This window comes from Plasmodium berghei (assembly GCF_900002375.2).
Source record: "Plasmodium berghei ANKA genome assembly, chromosome: 10".
Classification (NCBI taxonomy): Eukaryota; Apicomplexa; class Aconoidasida; order Haemosporida; family Plasmodiidae; genus Plasmodium; species Plasmodium berghei.
In genome coordinates this window covers 1,138,466-1,158,055 of record NC_036168.2, presented here as the reverse complement: position 1 = coordinate 1,158,055, position 19,590 = coordinate 1,138,466, and the positions used below count along the sequence as shown (strand labels likewise).

The 19,590-nt window shown below is 20.3% G+C and overlaps 4 protein-coding genes across 4 annotated transcripts; 2 read left to right on the top strand and 2 right to left on the bottom strand.

Moving 5' to 3' along the window:
* Positions 1 to 1,272: 1,272 nt before the first annotated feature.
* Positions 1,273 to 2,374, top strand: PBANKA_1028300 (serine/threonine protein phosphatase PP1; the record flags this gene model as incomplete). The annotated part of the gene is made up of 3 exons (XM_034565379.1): positions 1,273 to 1,537; positions 1,641 to 1,964; positions 2,049 to 2,374. 3 exons carry the CDS (start codon positions 1,273 to 1,275, stop codon positions 2,372 to 2,374), a joined length of 915 nt encoding a protein of 304 aa, XP_034422082.1.
* A 697-nt stretch (positions 2,375 to 3,071) lies between these two features.
* PBANKA_1028200 (atypical protein kinase, ABC-1 family, putative) lies at positions 3,072 to 10,017 on the bottom strand (the record flags this gene model as incomplete). Its single annotated transcript, XM_034565378.1, has 5 exons — positions 3,072 to 3,170; positions 3,269 to 9,198; positions 9,360 to 9,503; positions 9,674 to 9,824; positions 9,982 to 10,017. The coding sequence occupies 5 exons, from the start codon at positions 10,015 to 10,017 to the stop codon at positions 3,072 to 3,074; spliced, it is 6,360 nt and encodes a 2,119-aa protein (XP_034422081.1).
* A 2,089-nt stretch (positions 10,018 to 12,106) lies between these two features.
* Positions 12,107 to 13,492, top strand: PBANKA_1028100 (mRNA-capping enzyme subunit alpha, putative; the record flags this gene model as incomplete). Its single annotated transcript, XM_034565377.1, has 1 exon — positions 12,107 to 13,492. The coding sequence occupies one exon, from the start codon at positions 12,107 to 12,109 to the stop codon at positions 13,490 to 13,492; it is 1,386 nt and encodes a 461-aa protein (XP_034422080.1).
* A 1,116-nt stretch (positions 13,493 to 14,608) lies between these two features.
* PBANKA_1028000 (ubiquitin carboxyl-terminal hydrolase, putative) lies at positions 14,609 to 18,292 on the bottom strand (the record flags this gene model as incomplete). The annotated part of the gene is given in 3 exon segments (XM_034565376.1): positions 14,609 to 16,543; positions 16,560 to 18,060; positions 18,075 to 18,292. 3 exon segments carry the CDS (start codon positions 18,290 to 18,292, stop codon positions 14,609 to 14,611), a joined length of 3,654 nt encoding a protein of 1,217 aa, XP_034422079.1.
* Between the last annotated feature and the right edge of the window lie 1,298 nt (positions 18,293 to 19,590).

Below are 19,590 nucleotides of genomic sequence, written 5' to 3'. Positions count from 1 at the left end.
TTTTGTTTTGCTTTTAAAGCTATAATGAATTAAATATAATAATAAAATAATAATATATAATAATAATAATAATAAATATACATATGTATATTGCATAAATAAAAAAATAATAAACAATAAATAAATTATGCTATAAATATATATTTCACAGATAATTTACTTTTTTAATATGCTAACATATTTGTTAAGTTTTTTTTATGTTTCGCATTAAGAATATTTGTACTTGTATAAATTATATAGCAAATGTATATCTTATTTTATTCATAATTATATACACATTTTTTTGATGTTCTTTTTTTTGACACATGCTTAAGATTTTTTTTTATGTCAATTGGGATATATCATATTGACAATTTTTCATTATAGGTTTATGTTATATGGTTTCTAAAGTATTTGATTTAGATATAAATATAAAAAATAGAATAAATAAAATATAGCTTATATATAAATTAAAACATAAAAAATATATAATATATTTTAGGAAATATAAGGAACAAAAGCTATTTCAACATAGCTATATTGAAATTAAAAATAGCCAAAATACAACAAACACAAAAAAACGTTATTAGTTTGAAATATATATAACAATATCATTAAAAAGAAAAGGGACATTAGTTAAAATGACCAAATAAAAAAATATGTGTATTATTTTTGTAAATTTAGAATGCGTACAAAAAGGAAACCTCTTTCAAGAAAATAGGATACGTTAAGAAATAAATTAGGATTATAATAATATTGAAGAATATCACATTTTGTTTTATAATATAATAATACATAAATTAGTATAATTTTATTTTTTTTAAACCATAGTGATAAATATATTTTATTTATTTGGGAATTTTTTTTATAGCCAGTTTCACATGCGTAAAGAATATTATATTATGGGCATATTTTTTAATTAATTTCAAGAAAAACATATATATAAATATAAATATATATATATATATATATGTTCATAACTCATTACCCTTTTCAGTACAATCATTATTTGCAATTAATTATAAGGGACATAATATATATCTGCAATGTCATTTGTATTTCAACATAGTTAGAATTGCCATCATATTGCCTATATATTTTTTTTTATTTTCAAATGGAATTCCATACAAGATATGCTTCAAATATTTTATATTCATAAACATTGTATATATATATTTATATATACATATGTATGTGTATATACTTAATGATTAATAAAATTCCTGTAAATATATTTATAAGTACATAATTAGGAGACAAACTGACATAATTTAAAATATAGTAACTTTTATTATGGCATTAGAAATAGATATAGATAATGTAATATCTAAACTAATAGAAGTTAGAGGAACAAGACCAGGGAAAAATGTAAATTTGACAGAAAATGAAATCAAAATTTTATGTTTATCGAGTAGAGAAATTTTTTTAAATCAACCAATATTATTAGAATTAGAAGCTCCGATAAAAATATGTGGAGATATTCATGGACAGTTTTATGATTTGTTAAGATTATTTGAATATGGTGGTTTTCCTCCGGATGCAAATTATTTATTTTTAGGTTAATATATATATGGGATATCATGAAAGAAAACAGCAATATTTAATCTTGTATATGTATTTACAAACATTTTTAACAAATATATTAAATAATTTTTTTTTAGGTGACTATGTCGATAGAGGAAAACAAAGTTTAGAAACAATCTGTCTATTATTAGCATATAAAATAAAATATCCTGAAAATTTTTTCTTATTAAGGGGGAATCATGAATGTGCATCTATAAATCGAATTTACGGTTTTTATGATGAATGCAAAAGAAGATATAGTGTTAAACTATGGAAAACTTTTATAGACTGCTTTAATTGTTTGCCAGTAGCTGCTATAATAGATGAAAAAATTTTTTGTATGCATGGTGGGTTATCACCAGAATTAAACAATATGGAGCAAATTCGAAAAATAACAAGACCTACAGATGTACCAGATAATGGTTAGTTTAAATATAGAACTAGTGTATAGAAACATTTTATAGATATGTTTTATTATATTTTAATTTTTTATTCATCTTGTGCAGGCTTATTGTGTGACTTATTATGGTCAGATCCCGAAAAGGAAATAAATGGATGGGGGGAAAATGACAGAGGTGTTTCATTTACTTTTGGACAAGATGTAGTACATAATTTTTTAAGAAAACATGAACTTGATCTTATATGCAGAGCACACCAAGTTGTTGAGGATGGTTATGAATTTTTTGCGAAAAGACAATTAGTTACTTTATTTTCGGCTCCAAATTATTGTGGAGAGTTTGATAATGCAGGGGCTATGATGAGTGTTGATGAAACATTAATGTGTTCATTTCAAATTTTAAAGCCAGTTGAAAAAAAAAAAATAACGACATAAAAATACAGTGATTTTAAAATTATAGACAATTATAATTGAAATATATTAAATTATTAATATAACACATACAATTTTGATATTCATATATGTTTTAATTTATTTATTACTATTCTTCATTTTTTTTTAATTCAAATTTGTTTATAAAAGATTGTTTTTTTTTTTTTACGTATATATGTACAATTTACATATATATATTATATATTTTATATATTATATATTTTATATATTTTATATACTATATATTATATATACTATATATTATATATACTATATATATATGAAAAATTATATTTCCATATAGGGCCCAATGTATATGTTTATAATTATTTAGACGCAAATATAATTTTTCAATATTGTTTACATAGTTCAAACTATTTATTTATTTTTTTGAACGCCCACAAACTATAAAAGTATCATTTTATACATTCCCCTATACATATATATAGACACTTATATCCAGTGTAGTTTATTTTTTATTTCCATTTTATAAATATACTATTGCGCACTTAAAAATTAAATCAAATATTTATGTTCTTATATTTAATTTTTTTTAATATGAATTATTTATGTATTATTATAAAAACATTTTAAATGCAAAAAAACAAAAAAAAATAAAAATAAGACAAAAAATACAAGCAAGGATACAGATGCTGCTTTGATCATATTATTTTTCAAAATTTTTCATAAAAAAAATATTTTATAAAACTTTTAATAAATTGGAAACCTTTATGGGCACTTTCCATTTCGGTCTAATTCCATATAACTTCATTATATATTCCAATATTAAATGTGCAGTCTGCAAATATAAATGTATGTATAAAAATGAAACAGTTCAAATTATGAATAATAAGAATACACATGATCAAATTAAAAACAAAGTTTATATTTTCATACCTCTGCTCCTTTATATAAGTCGGATAATAATAAGGTTATCGATAAATTTATTTCAGGAAATGAAAGAGTAAAACATCCTGAACAATCAGATTGACCATATCCTATAATTTTGTTTGTTTTTTTGTTTTGTTGTTTGTTTTTTGTTTTGTTTTTTTTATTTTGAATTGAAAATTCTTCATTTATTTCGCCATCATATTCACACTCAAATAATTGAAACCCTAATCCCCATTTTCGGCTCATACCCCCAGTTAAAATAAAAGATTCTATGCTTTCTTCAATTGTATAAACTTTTCGTATTTTGTTCATAATTTTAGAAGGAAAAAATAAATTTTCATTTGTAAAGGCTAAAACTTTAGTTAAAGCCTTCGCGGTAAATCGCCCATTTATTGGTATAAATTTGTTTAATATTTTTTTTGAATCATATATGAGTGGATCTAAGACATATGGTTTGTTTTGTACTAATTGAAAAAAGGATATATATTTATTACATTGTTTTGAATTAAAATTATTTAGATACGATTTAAATTTTGGTTCTATTTTTTCTTCTTGTTCATTTGCATTATTTAAATTAATATCATTATTATCATTTTCTTTTTTCATATTATTTATTTCTTTATTTTTTTGGATATCATTAGCAATATTTTCAGAACCATTATCTGGATTTATTTTTTTTTTACCTTTTTGCAAATTAGAGTTTAATATATTATCAAAATTATTTTTCAAATTTCCATTTTCTGATAATTTCTCTGCTATAGTTTCATTTCTTTTTGAATATACTAATTTCCAATAAACATCTGTATGTTTATTAATAGTGTGATGTATTTCAGGTATATGTCCAGAGTTATTTTTCTTATATGTTTTTTTCATTATCAAATATGTTTCTAACTTTTTTATTTTTTCATTAATATTTCTATCTTTTATTTTTAAATAATCTGTATTAAAAAAATAATTTCGATATTCATAATTACTATTATAATCAGTATCACTAAACATAGCATATTCATCTGAATGCTCATTATTATATATAATTTTTTTAGTTTTTTTTTTTGTTATATTTTCTATTTGTTTTTTAATAATTGAATATTTATAATTTACTAATTTTTTTAATAAATTTTTTTCTTTAAACAATTCTTTTTTCATAATTTCATATTCTGCTTCTTTTTGTTTAATATCATAATTATTATTATTTGTCTGAAAGTTATTTCCTTCATTTTTGTTATAAATATCTTGATTTATTTTAAAAATATGATCATTTTCAAAAATAAAACTATTATTATATTCAAATTCATTTTTTTTTATCATCTCTAATTGCTTTTCTTTATTTCTTATATATTCCTTTAGTTCGGTAATATATTTATATAATTTTTTATATTTAATATTTTTTTTTTTTTGATAATTATTATAATTTTCTTTTAATATACTATTTACAGATTCATCACTACTATTTTCTGAAACGACACTCTCATAAAGTGTTTTAACATTTTCATTAAAATTTAAATTATTATTTTTATATTCTTTATAATTTTTAATAGTAATAGATTCTCTATTTTCATTTTTGTCTACATTAGGTTCTAAAATAATATTGCTTACAAAAATCGATGGAATTAATTCTTTTTTATTATAATTTGATTCATTTTCTTGGTTTTTATAATATAATTTTCCTTTTTCATTTATATTATTAAAAAATTGTTTATTTTCATAATTTGTATTTACACATTTTCCTGAATTTTTATTTTTATTTACATCTCCAATTGGTTCTGAATTTTTAAATAAATTATTTTCATGATCAATATTATTGTAACTTAGTGATCTTATATTAGAATTATTTATTATTTTTGTTTTTTCAATATTTTTAAGCGGTGTTTTTAATTTATTTATATTCAAAATTTGTTCAACATTATTAAGCTTTCCATGTTTTAACATACTTTCAAAAAAAATATCGCGCTTTCGAATTTTTTTTAAGTTTTTTTTTTCATATAAATGCTTATATTCTATATTTCTTAAATCGAAATCTTTTTCCAAATCTTTAATATTATCAAAGTTTATATTATTATTGTTATCAAAATTTCTATTGTTATATTTTTCTCCTTTCTTTTGAGATGTAAACAAATTCTTTAAAAAAATACTATCATTATTTTCATATATATTTTTTATAGAATCATTAATCTTTCTTGTCTTTTCTTTTAAATTATCGACATGGTTAAAAAATGTATGTTTTAAACTAAAAACATCTTTTTGTTTTATATTAGTTTCTATTTTATCATTACATCCATTATTTTTATCTTTATTTGTTTCAATACTTTGATATTTTTCATGAACATCGTTTAACTCATCTTTTGTCAAATTGTCTTTTGCATCATAAAAGTTTTCTTTCTTATTATTTTCTTTTTTTAACGAATCTTTAAAACTTTGCGATTTATCAAACCTTTCTGGCTTTATGTTTGTATTTTCACTAAAATCAGAAGAATGCTGATTAATATTCAAAGATAATACTTTTGTTTTTTCAATACTTTCACTTTTTACTTTTTTTTTAATATCTATAGTTTTTTTTGTTGAAAAATATACATCTACACTTGCAGATCTATTCAAGTTTTTAATAACCTCATTGTTTTTTTTATTGTTTATATTTGTTAAAATATTATTTTTATTTATTTTATAGTTATAGTTACTTATATTTATAAATTTATTTTCAAACAAATTATTTGAAAGCTTATATATACCATTTATTCTTTTATTTTTAAACCAAACATTATTAGATAATTCTTGATTTTCTAAATTATTCCTATTATCCTTGTATATAAAAAACGGTCGCTTATCTTTATATTCATATTTTTTTTTTCGAAAATTTGAAATATTATTATTGCATTTGTTTTCACTACCTTTTGAATTATAATAAGATTCAATATATGATCCTTTATAGTTATAAAATGAAACATTTTGAGCATCATGTGCCTCAAATTCATTATCCTTTATATTTACCAAATCAGAAGAAATATTTCCAAAATTATTTGAAGAAATAAATCCAGATACTACTTTGTTATTATTAGTGGAATTATTTTGTGGAGTTTTATTTGTTTTTTTATTTTTATCATTAAAATTGTTCAAAAAATAAGATGGAAGTGGAATAAACATTTCTTCTTCTAAATTTAAAGGCTTTATAATATTTTTATAAATATATTCGTAATATTTTAATCCAGAAATATTGTAAATTAATTCTGAAATAATATATGTGTCAATTAAATACATATATTCACCATATGTTTTGGATTTATTTTTTACATTATAATTTTTTGCATTTTCTATCATATTAACCATACTATCATAGTTAATAAATTTATTTAAAGTTATATTTTCATGAAATGGTTTCCTAATATAGCATTTCAAAGTTAAAAAATCTTTTATTGTTATATATTTTTTATTATTACATATAAATCCGTCCCAATAGTTTGATATAGGCGAATTTAATTTTTGCTTAAATTTTTTTATTTTTTCTAATTCGATATTTTTATATGTCTCTTTTTCACTATTTATTTGAGTAAGTTTTTTTTTTTTATAATCTTTTGATTGTAGATTATTTATACTATATTCTATTTTGTTATTATTTTGATTTTCTTTTTTTTCATCACTATTTTCTATTACTGAAATATTTTTAGAATTATTACATCTATCATCTATCTTGTCTATTTCATCAATTTCATTTTTTAAATTTGAAAAATCGAAATGTGTTGTTTGATCTTGAAAATCTTTCAAATTTTTATTTTTATTTTCATTTTGTTTAACTATATCTTTTTCAAATTGTTTAGAAAAATTACTATTTTTATTAACACCACATAAATTTAAATGTTCATTTTCAAACGTATCTTCATCATTATTTTTATTATAAATAAGATGAATCAGTGCAATATTTAAAATTAATTTATTTAAAGAATATCCATTAAATAATGAATGCCTAGTTATAGGCCGTCGATCAATAACTCCTATCATTCCAACACATGTGTCAACAACGATTTTTTTTTTATGAATAATGCATATTTGGCATCCTAATATTTTTTTTTTTTGATATAATTTTTTAATAAAATTATGTATTCTTTTTTCTAAAAATGTTTTTGGTCTTTTACTGATTGGTGTAATATATATAGATGTGTCAATAGGTTTATAAGTATTTTCCAAAGCTTCTTTAGCTCGTTTTGAAAATATACTTAAATAATTTATTTTTACATTTAATTGTGTACATAAACCATGTAACAAAGATGCAACTCTTAAAAAAAAAATAATATCTTTAGGAACATCACTTATAGGACTTTTTTCAATAACTTCATTTTTATCCATATTTTTTAAAAAACTCATATTATTTTCTTTTCCATTATTATTTGAAGTATTTTCATTTTCATTTAATTTTATTTCAGATTCTTCAAATTTTTTTAAAAAAAACTTTTTCAAGTTTTCAATATATATTTCAGGATCATATGTGAAATCATCATTAAAACAGAACCCCATATCTTCAAATGCTTCTATTATATTTATAAAGTTCATACAATTAATATTGTATACTAATTTACAAAATGCTAACTTCATTACGTTATCTAATTGTTTTATAAGCCCCCAATCTATTATTACTGGTACACATTCATAAGTTTTTTTTTTTTTTTTTTTTTCTTTTAAATTATTGTCATAACTTTTTTTGCTCAAATTATTATCATTTTCTTTTATGATTTCATCGTCTAATTCGGTTGATGTAGCACATATTTTATCTTTATTAATTTCTTTTGAATCTTTCCATAGAAAATTTAATATTCCATTTTTCCAATTCTGATTTATTTTTAAAATTTTTGAATCCGATTTAATATATGAACCAGAATGTTCTAATTTAGATACACTTTTATTTGAGGTTATAGTGCTTTCTTGCTCCTCTTTGCTTTTATTCATTCCATTGTCATTTGTTTTATTTTCATTATTAATTATATCAATATTATTAATAATATATTTATAATCATTCCTCAAAACTTTGTTCGCAATATCTTCTTTCCTTTTTTTATGAATCGCAGATGAGTTGCACATTTTTGAATAAGAGTTTCGAGATTTATTTATTCCACTTTTTAATTTTGTAATATTATATCTAGAACTTATAAATTCTTCCATAGATGCACATGATTCATTGCCTAAACTATGTCTTTTCATAAATTTATTTATATTATTATCATAATTTGAAAGACTTCTAAATTCATTTTCATTGTGATTAAGCATTTTATTTTGGCTACTTAGTTCATTTATTTCATAATAATTTTTTTTTTTTTTTTTTTCTTTGGAACATTTATTTGATCTAGCTCTTTTATCTTTATTACAATCCCTTTTTAACATAACAAGGATATTTCCGGGATGAGGATCCCCATGAAAAAAACCATCACTATGTATTTGATAGGCAAAATAATCTATAATTTTATATATTAAATCATATGTATTTATATTATATTTTTTTATATATTTTGTATCCGTAATTTTAAATCCTTTAATATATTCCATTACTAAAACTTTTGAAGTTGTATATGCACAATATATTTTAGGAATTTTTAAATCAATAGATGAATTTTTACATGTATTATAAGCTAACAATTGATGATATAATTCATAATTATAATTTAATTCTCTAGATGCAGAATTTTGCCATTCTTCAATATAATCACCAAAATTAAAATTTTTGTCTATTAATCCAAAAGCCCATGATACTTTTTTCAATGTACTAATATCAGACGATAAAAATTTATCTATACCTTCATGTTGAATTTTTATTATAACATTATAATCGTTTTTATATGACTTGTTCATGTTGTCAATAATCATCCCTTTTTTCAATCGAGCTTTGTGTACTTGTCCTATTGATGCACTTGCAAGCGGAGTTTTATCAATATACTCGAAAAGTTCATACATACTTCCTATATAATTTATGTTGAAAAAAAACAATATGTTTATGGAAAATCATAATTTTATTTGTGTCCAAAATTATGAACATGTAAATAGAAAAATTGAGAAAGCGAAATAAAATTATGAATTGTGCAGGTAAATTAAAAAAAATTGCACACATATCGTATATTACCTAATTCCCTTTTTAAAATAACTTCAATTTTTTCAAAAGGTGAGGTAGGCATCATATCTTGTAATTTTGTGAACTTTTCTATATATGCAACTGGCATAATATTTTCTTGGGTGCTTAAAAATTGCCCAACTTTAACCCACCATCCTGTGATTAAAATGTTGAAAATGTTTGAAAATGTTTGAAAATTTAGGTATACATTAATTTTTTTTATTAAACCATGTGAAAAAAATAAAAAACTTCCATTATATAAATTTTTTTTATAAGCATGAATAAGTGCATACAATCATATATATATTATTGCATTTTTTCCAAACCTCGTAATTCGTAAATATTATTTAGCATTTTTGTGGCGAATTCTTCATGCTTTTTTTCCCAATATTCATTTTTTTTTTCTACTGGCATTTTTTTAGATTTTCTCAATGCATTTTTGTACTCAACATATAAGCTGCTGCAATACCAGATTGTCTAAAAAATTATTAAAAGTAGAAAATACACACACACATATATTTTATTAATTTTTTGCATATATGTTGAATTTTTAAACAACCATATATAGATTTTTATTTATACAAAACAGTTTACTAAAATATATTATAAGAATATTTTATTTTTTTCTGCATACTCGTATCCTACGGTTCCATTGATCATATTGATTCATTTTATCATCAAGTGGATTATATAATATTATTCTAAAAATAAAAAAAATGAACAAATGGAAAAAAATAAAAATAAAGACAATACAAGGGAGTACCAAAAAAGCTAGTAAAAAAAAAATGCTAACCTTTTCCATTTATTAAAAATTATTTCAAATAATCCAACAATGTAATATTATTCAAATGTGTATATTACGATGGTATTATTATTTAAAAAGGAATGGACTTAGTGGTTATTCTATAATACATGAACATTCCTATACATTTTTTGTAAATCGAAAAAAACGAAATAAAAAAATAACATAAAAATATAAAAACAAGAGTTAAACAAATATTAATAACATGCAATTTTAAAAATATGTATATAATATACGAAATATTATATATCAATGAACAAATGTACAAATGATATTATTCTCTATATGCATGCGCATATATTAAAAATCATTTTACACAAAACAAATAAATAAAATATCTACAATTATAAAAACACATAAAATTGTTTGTACAAGTATATCAATAGGGTGATACTAAAATGCAAATGTCTGAACAAAATTCCAAAAATTAATACAAAAAAATAAAAGAAAATTAACCAATATACAAATTATACAGAAACAAATAAACCAATTATCATGTCTTCTTTTTTATGATATACTTCTTAGGAATAATTATAAACATAAAATAATAGTGCAATTTATTAGCACATTGGAACAATAAGACAAAAAATAAAAACAAAATAAAAAAATGACAAAATTATATATGCAAATATATATATATTAAAATTATGTAATTTATATTGGGGTAATATTTAAACATATTTTTTTTTCTAAATATAAATAAATTTGAAAATATATGTAACATTTTTTTTTTTTTTTTCAAAAAGACTGAATTATTTTTTTACAACTTTTTTATATATTTCTTTAAATATGCATACATATTATTTTATATAATAGTAATATATTTATATCATTGGAAATAACCAAATAACATTTGTCCAAAAACTTTCATGGTTTGTATTAAATTGCACAATATATTTATTTCAATTTTTTTTTTTTACAATAATGTTTAGTCAATCCAGCTATATGTTATTGCCCATAAATTTAGGAATATGTTTTTTGAACAAACAAAAAAGGAATTTAACTCACTATTTAAAAATCCAAAACACATCTTGGTAATTATATTATCATATATTTCTTTAATTTCATGATAATACATCATATTAAATTATTTATCCCAATTTAACTTTTTACATTATATGAAAACTACATATATTCATAATTCAAAATATGTATTGCCTAATCATAATCATAAAGACAGAATAAGAGAAATGAGAAAATTAACAAAAATTGAATAATCAAAGTATAGTATAAGCATTACCATAAATTATATATATATATAATTAGCATATTTTATGTTAAATATTATAACTGTTATTATTTTCTTCAACAAGTTTTCAATACATAAGCTTTATTAAAAAATAATAATAATAACTATGTGTATAACCCATGCTTTATATATTTGAAAGTTATTAAAAATATAAACTCAACTTCAAAATTACATATATAGAAATAAAGATAATTTTTGTTCTCTGTGTTTATTAGTTATAGAAAATTTATACATTATTTGTTTTTATAATAATATATTTTTCAAAATAAATATTTTTTTTCATTTATTTTGACATATCATACTATAAAAAAAAAGTGATATGAAATTATATTTTGTTTCATTTTTATCACCTTTAAAAAGAAATCATGTTATGTTAGCTATTACCAATTAATTCAAAAAAAATATATTTAACTATTTTATTAATGTTATTATTGTGTAAATATTGTTATGCATATGCTTATATAAAAAATAATTTTATTAAATCGTGTATGTTATACATACATGTGCCATGGGGAACATTTCATTGCTTAAAAAAAATAATAAAAATAAATAAAAAAAAATATAAAAAAATAATATAACAATGGCAATAGTAATAGCGATATAGGCGTCCTTTGATAAGCCTTTTTTTACTTGATTAAATTTGACGAATTTTAGTTTTTTTTTTTTTTTAATTTTTCTAATTATATGTCGTCAATATCATATTACATAATGGTTACAGACATATACAACCCTGGTGATAAAATAGAAAATGAATTTTTAAAAGAAAAAATACGTGGAAAAATAAATGAAATGCTAAAATGGAAAAGGAAAGGATTTCCTGGAAGTAATCCTGTATCATTAACTAAACATAACATCAAAAATTTATTTAATAAAGATTATTTAATATGTGAAAAAACAGATGGAGTTAGATATTTTTTATTTATTGTTTCAAATACAACATTTCTAATTGATAGAAATTATGATATATTCAAAAATGATATGCATATACCTACTATAGATGATTTAGAAATAAAACAACAACTAACTTTATTGGATGGGGAATTAGTAGAAGATATTATATATAATGATAAAAAAGGAATTGAGGAAAAAAAAATTGTTTATTTAATATATGACGGTTTATTTATACAAAGAAAAGATATCACAAATTTATCATATTTAGAAAGATTAACTAATGTATATAATTATGTTATAACACCTTTGAAAATGTATAAAAATAAAAAAAGAGGAAAAAAAAATGGCCAACTATATAATATTAATAATAAAAAAAATATAAAGGAAGCTGAAAATGATAATTTGAGAAAACGAAAATATACTACTGAAGATATTCAAACTAATAAAAACACTTTCGATAATAATTTAAAGAATTTTTCCAGTGAAGATAATGAAAAAAACAAACATGAAAATCAAAAAGAACTCGCAATAACTGACGAAAATAAAATATGTGACGAAAAAGGCGAACATACAGAATTGACAAATGATGAAGATAGCGACGTGGAAAATGAAAATACAGAAAACGAACCATTCAATATATATTTAAAAGATTTTTATTCAATATCACAAATATCAGAGCTATTAAAAATTATGAAAAAATTACCACACACAACAGATGGTATTATATTTACGCCATTAAATTATCCATATGTTACTGGGAATTTTTATCAATTATTAAAATGGAAACCATTAAATTTAAATACGGTTGATTTTGGTATTGAAACTATTTATAATAATGAAAATATTCCAATTAAATTTGAATTATTTATAGCAATAAATGGAATTAGAGCATCATATAAATGCTATTTAGCTGAATATGGTGATGTATATAAACAATTATTGCAAATGGCTATAAATAATAAAATTTCTCATTATATTGTTGAATGTTATTATGTTTCTAAAAATATTTATTCGATTTGTAAAAATGATGATTTAACAGAAAAAAAAATTGAAGGGGGATGGATTGCTCAAAAAATTCGATACGATAAAAATATTCCAAATGATATTATGACACTTAATAAAGTTATGCATAGTATTCTTGACAATATAACTATTGACACTCTGATAAAAGAAGTTGCAACAAATTCAAGAGGCTCTGCATAGTTTCGAATTTAAAACTAGGGATAAAAACTACCATATAAAATAAAACATAAATTGAAATAATATATCTATTATAAATTTCTTATCTATTTACCCTTTTATTTTTTTTTTATGTAAAATATGGGGAAAATATTTTTCATCCTCAATTAGCTGTCCATTATTATTTTTTTTTTTGAAATTTAAGAATTCTATCAAATATATACACATTCTTGTGAAAATAAATTTTTATTGTTGGTACATATTTTTTTTTGTAACAATGAGATTAAATATTTAACCGAACTTTTCAAACAATCTTTACTTTGTTAAGAATAAAGAATTTTATACATTTTTAAATGTATAGAAATAAAAATAAAATAAATATAAATTAAAAATAATCGGAATTTATATACAATGCTTACGTGATTTATGAATATTCTGCATATAATTATAAATTTTGGAAAAAGGTAATTGGTATTATAAATACCCATACATATACAAACTGACATGTATAGGAAATGTAAATGTAATTCTTATAAAAAAGTAAAATTCCATTGGACCCCAATAATATGAAATGTCTTTTCCTTTCGTAATTTTAAAATTATAATGAACAAAATTGTATTCTCCTATTTGAAATATAATAATCCAAATTATTAACAAATAAAAAAAAAAAGTTATTTAAATTGAAATTTAAAAAATGCAAAATTTGCTTAAAAGAGGTAAAGATTTTTATACACACATATGCGTAGAACACGACTTATTTAGGGTGTGAAAAAATGAGCTCATAGGCTCAATATAAAGCTTTTAAAATATTATACAAACTTATGTACATACATTATATTCCCCAATTTGGTGGGGCTCTAATTTAATTATTATTATAAAGCAATAGTATATGATATCATTTGAGGCTTATATAATTATACATATTACTTTTATCTTTACTTCCACAATTTAATAGACTCCCATTGTGTGTATGAATAAAAATTATGTATGCTATTTGAAGTGTATTTGCTTGCTCTATCTAGCTATATTCAAATTCTGGCATTTTTTTTTAACAATTGCACACAAAAAATAGCTGTATTGTTAATAAAAAAAAAAAAAAATTCAAATGGCTAGTCATTTTATTTCAACTTCAATTTTTACTTAACCACGTATAGCATAACAGAGGGATCTACTTATGAATTTTTTCTTTGGCATTGTTATTCTCTCTCTAAATTCAACTCTTTTTTCAAAAACTGGGAGATTTATATCAAATTTTTTTTTTTCAAGAACATCTACATATGCATTATAAAAATCGATAAACTGTGGATGTGTACATGTATAAACAAAAACATATGCATTTTTTGCACAATTTAAAATATCCTTTTTATTAACATAAGAAATATTATTATCATCACATTGTAGATAAATATTATTATTTGATTTTGTAAGGGCAATATAATGGCCATAATCTGTTCCTGATCCAATATGTTTAATAAGCCCAGTTAATTCATAATAAAAATGATTATTATTTTGATAAAATTTGTTATTATTTAAATTTTTTTCTCCTTTATTTTCCAAAAATTTATCTTTTTCATAATTATTTGTATTTGAAAAACCTTCAGAATTGTTACTATTTTTTTTATTTAAAAAATTTATTTCATGTTTATTATTTTCTCTTTCTTTTTGTTTACGTTCGTAATAATCCAACCTATATTTAAATACCAAAGTTTTTAAGTTTATTTTTTTATTTTTTTCTGAACTATTTTTAATGCAATAATACAATGTATTGATATCTTTAGAAATTTTTAATATAGCACCTTTATAAAATTTGAAATATTTTATTTTATTTAATTCTTTTTTAATTTCTTTTCTTTTTTCTATTACTAAATTTTTTAAGCTAGATATTGGGGGATGCCTATTTTGTAACTTAATATATATTTCATTTTTTAATTGTATAAATATATTTTCTATTTCTCTTAAAACGTTCAGATCTTTATTATTGTATTTTTCATATTTATCTTGAATACTGTCATTATTATTTTCATTTTTTTCAAAATTTGAAAAATTATTTGTGTTTATCTCATTCTTTACATTGTTGTAATTTTCTTCTTTTAATTTATTCTGATTAATATAATCATTCCGTCCAATCTTTGATTTATTATCATTAAAAAAATTATTATCGTTACTTTTATTATTTTTATTCGATTTATTATTAGACATCATTTTTTCATATAAATGTATAACATCATCATTTATACTATTTTTAAATAAATAATAATTATTAACATAATATTTCATATCTAAACATAAAGGATATGATATATGTTTTCGATTTTTAACAATATTAAATTTTGAATTCATAAAAAATCTTTTTATTTGTATAGTTAATACCCTTGGCAATTTATTTATAACACATTGTTTTGTAGCTTTTTTTTTTTTTCGACATTTTTCACAATAATAACCATTATCGCCAATAAGCATCTCATTTGATAGAAAATTTTTTAAAGCTTCTTCTAAATTATTAACTGAACTTATATCTAATGATAACTCATAATATTGTTCATATTTTAAAGATACATTATTACAATTCATACATATAGTAACATTCTTAGTTACACCAGTAAACATTTTTTGTATATATATTGACGAGAAAAATGAGGATTTTTCTAATGAACATAAAAAATATCTTAAATATTCATGTACATCTTCTTGATAACCTATATTATAACTATTACATATATATTTTTTTATATATGGTATTAAAGTATTTTTGATTACATTTTTTTTTGATATAATATTATATCCAAAATGCTCAAATATACAATAAAAACAAAATTCTTTTTTTTTTTTTTTTTCACAATTTAATGAGTGTAATCTATTTAATAAATCTTTACATATATATGGTATTCTCACAATTGTTTGAATTATACTATTAAAAAAACAAATATTCTGTCCATAGTTATATAACCCTGCTCCCTTAGATGCAAAACATGAAGCATCTAAATTTAGTCGAATTTTTTGACTATCTTGTTTCATTTTTATTTCTTTCAATATTAAATATTCTTTTGTTTTTATGTTATCACTTTCGTTTCCACTACTTATTAAGATATCTTCTTTTTCTACTACTTTTTTTTTTTTTTTTTTTTTTGAGTATATATTCATCTCTGTTCATATGGATTTTGGGATTTTCACCATCAATATTATGACTTTTTTTTTTAGTTTTAATATTTTTTTTATTCATTTCTTTTTCTTCTAATCGTGCAATATATTTGCCTCTAACATATTTTTCATCATTTTCATCATAATAGTTGTCTTTTATCCTTTCAAAAGTTTTATAATTAAGCATATCTTGACTTGGATGAAATATATTATCTAAAATATCATCTCTTTTTTCAATTTTAATGTTATCATTTTTTTTGTTATTTTGAGCATTCAACTTATAGTTCGTTTCATTATACATGCAACTATTACTATTATTATATCTATCCATGGGAATATGAACTGGTTCTTTTTTTTTTTTAATTTCTTCACTATTATTTTCGTCTCTATTTTTGTTACCCATATTTTTTATTTCATCATTCTTGCTATACTTCGCAGGAAAAATTATTTCTCCACTTTTAGCTCTTTTAGTATTTATTATATATTTTTTTTCTATTTTTTTAATCGCTTTTTTTAATTTTTTACCTTTAGAATTTCTAAAATCCCATTGAACTCCTGCATTTTCATCCCTTTTTAATAATGGATTCACAATTTTATCCATCATTTCACATTTTTTATTTTCATCATAATTTGTGGGCAAACTGTTAGTATCACATCTTTGGAATATTTCTTCTTTATTTAGCATTTCTTTTTTTTTTTTCTTTTTTTTTTGAAAATTTTTATATTTTCGAAGTTTTTCTTCAATATAATATTCGTCTGAATTATTGTCAATTCTCATTTGTTTTGCATCTATTTTAGAAATAAAATCATCATGAATAGTGTTGTCTTTGTTATTTATACTAGTATATCTATGATTAGATATATATTCATAATCGTTTCTAAATTCTGTTTCCTCTTTTATTTTCTTTACTTTTTGTTTACATCTATTTGTATTAATAAATTCATTTCGAACATATAATTTGTCTAAAATATTTATTTCTCTATTTCTGGTTTTGTTATTAAGGCCTTGAGTTTCCTCACTGGAAGTTTCCCTTTTTGTAGCATTCCTTAAATTTATTTTATATAATAAATTCCTTAATTTTATTCTTTCATTTTTATATTTTTTTGTATCTAAAATTCCTTTATTATATTTACCAACAAGTTTATAATAATAAGATAGACTTCTTCGGCTAAATAAAACTTTTGGATATTTTTTAATCAAATAAAAAAATAATTTTGTTTTATTCTTATATTTAACTTTACAAACTTTTTTCTCATTTTCTTTATCACTGTATCCAATATTATCATTATTATTTAGTAAAATATTTTCATTTTTTTTTATTTTACTTGATTCTATTTTATTGTAATAAGTTGTATTTAAATCCTCTTTAATAAGACAAGAACAACTATTGTTAGTACTCCAATTAACACTACTATTTATTTCATTATTGTTTTCTTTTTCTGTATTATTTATAACACTATTTTTGTTTTGATATATATATTTTTTTTTTTCACCTTTATTTTTTTTTTTTTTTTTTTTTTTTTTTTCATATATTTATCAATTTTATTTTCATAACTTTTACCATCAATATTTTTTTTTATATTTAATGCATTTCTTTCTATACTATTTCCATTATTTTCTTCATAAAAATCAACATATTTATTCACAATAGATACATGTATTTGTCTTTTTCGAACATTCATCATTTTTTATATTTATAAATCTTATTTGTTTCTTTTAATTTAGTTCACCCACATTCTATATATATTCGTATGTACATGTGTACTTTATTTTCCCCTTTGACTTTTCTTATATTCTGGATAATATTATTTTTCTGATTATATTTATATCATTAGTAATTTAAAAAAAGAAAAGACTGAATAAAATAAAAAAACAAATTTGGTAATATTTCATATAGGATATTCATTTATATATTGATATATTCCATGAAAAATTATTTGGAAATAATTAATAATATAATGAAAAAAAATATAATAATTGATATTTTATTTTTCCTATACTGTGAGGAACAAAACAACAACCATTTTGTTTTTTCTTTCTTTTTTCTTTCTGCTTTCCTTCCTTGTCCTCTCTTTTTTCTCTATTTTTTTTGAAACACGGTGTTATTATTTTGAACAGGCAGATATTAAAATGAATAATAAAATAGTAAATATATTACAATTATAATTTTTTATTCCAATTTTATGTGATCTATTTATATGTAACTGTTGAAAGTTAAATGATTAGCTTTTTAAGCTTTCAATTGAATAATCTTAATGAAAAAAATATCAAACTATATGCACATACTTGTGTAATAAATATTATAGAGTTTTTCATAAAACAAAAATGCATCATACTTTGTGTTATTTATAATTTATTTGACAAATTAAAGCACACTTTTTTTTCTTTTTTGTTATATACTAAAAAAAACAAAAATTAAATTAATAATAATAGAAAAAAATTATAAATATATTGAATCATTTATTTTCGTTTTTCTTTTCCTTTTTTTTTTATTTTTTTTATTATTTTGTTTACTATGGGTTTTGGGGTTTTTTAAAAGCGCATGTGCGTTGTATTATATTTTTTTTTTCCTATTTTATTTTTATTATTTATTTTTAAAACCTTTTAATTGACAAATATAATTTGGGGGATTTTCTCTTTTCTACATTTCTCTTTACTATTTATTATCTTATTATTGTAATATATACATATGTTTTTTTGTTATATATTTACAAAAACATTAATTCCCTTTTTTTATTTGTTACTATGTGCCTATTATTATTTTTTTTCCCGTTCTTTGATCATTTTATTATTATATGTAAATACATAAATAATATATAATACCAACTGATCATAAGGTATGCAATAAAACAACAAAATAAACAATAAAAGAGCAACTGCCATTCTTTTTTTTATGCTCTTTTTAACAAAACATATTATTTTTTTTTTTCATTTTACATTAATTCAATCCTTAAATTTTTTTTTTTCAAAATTCATATTTTCT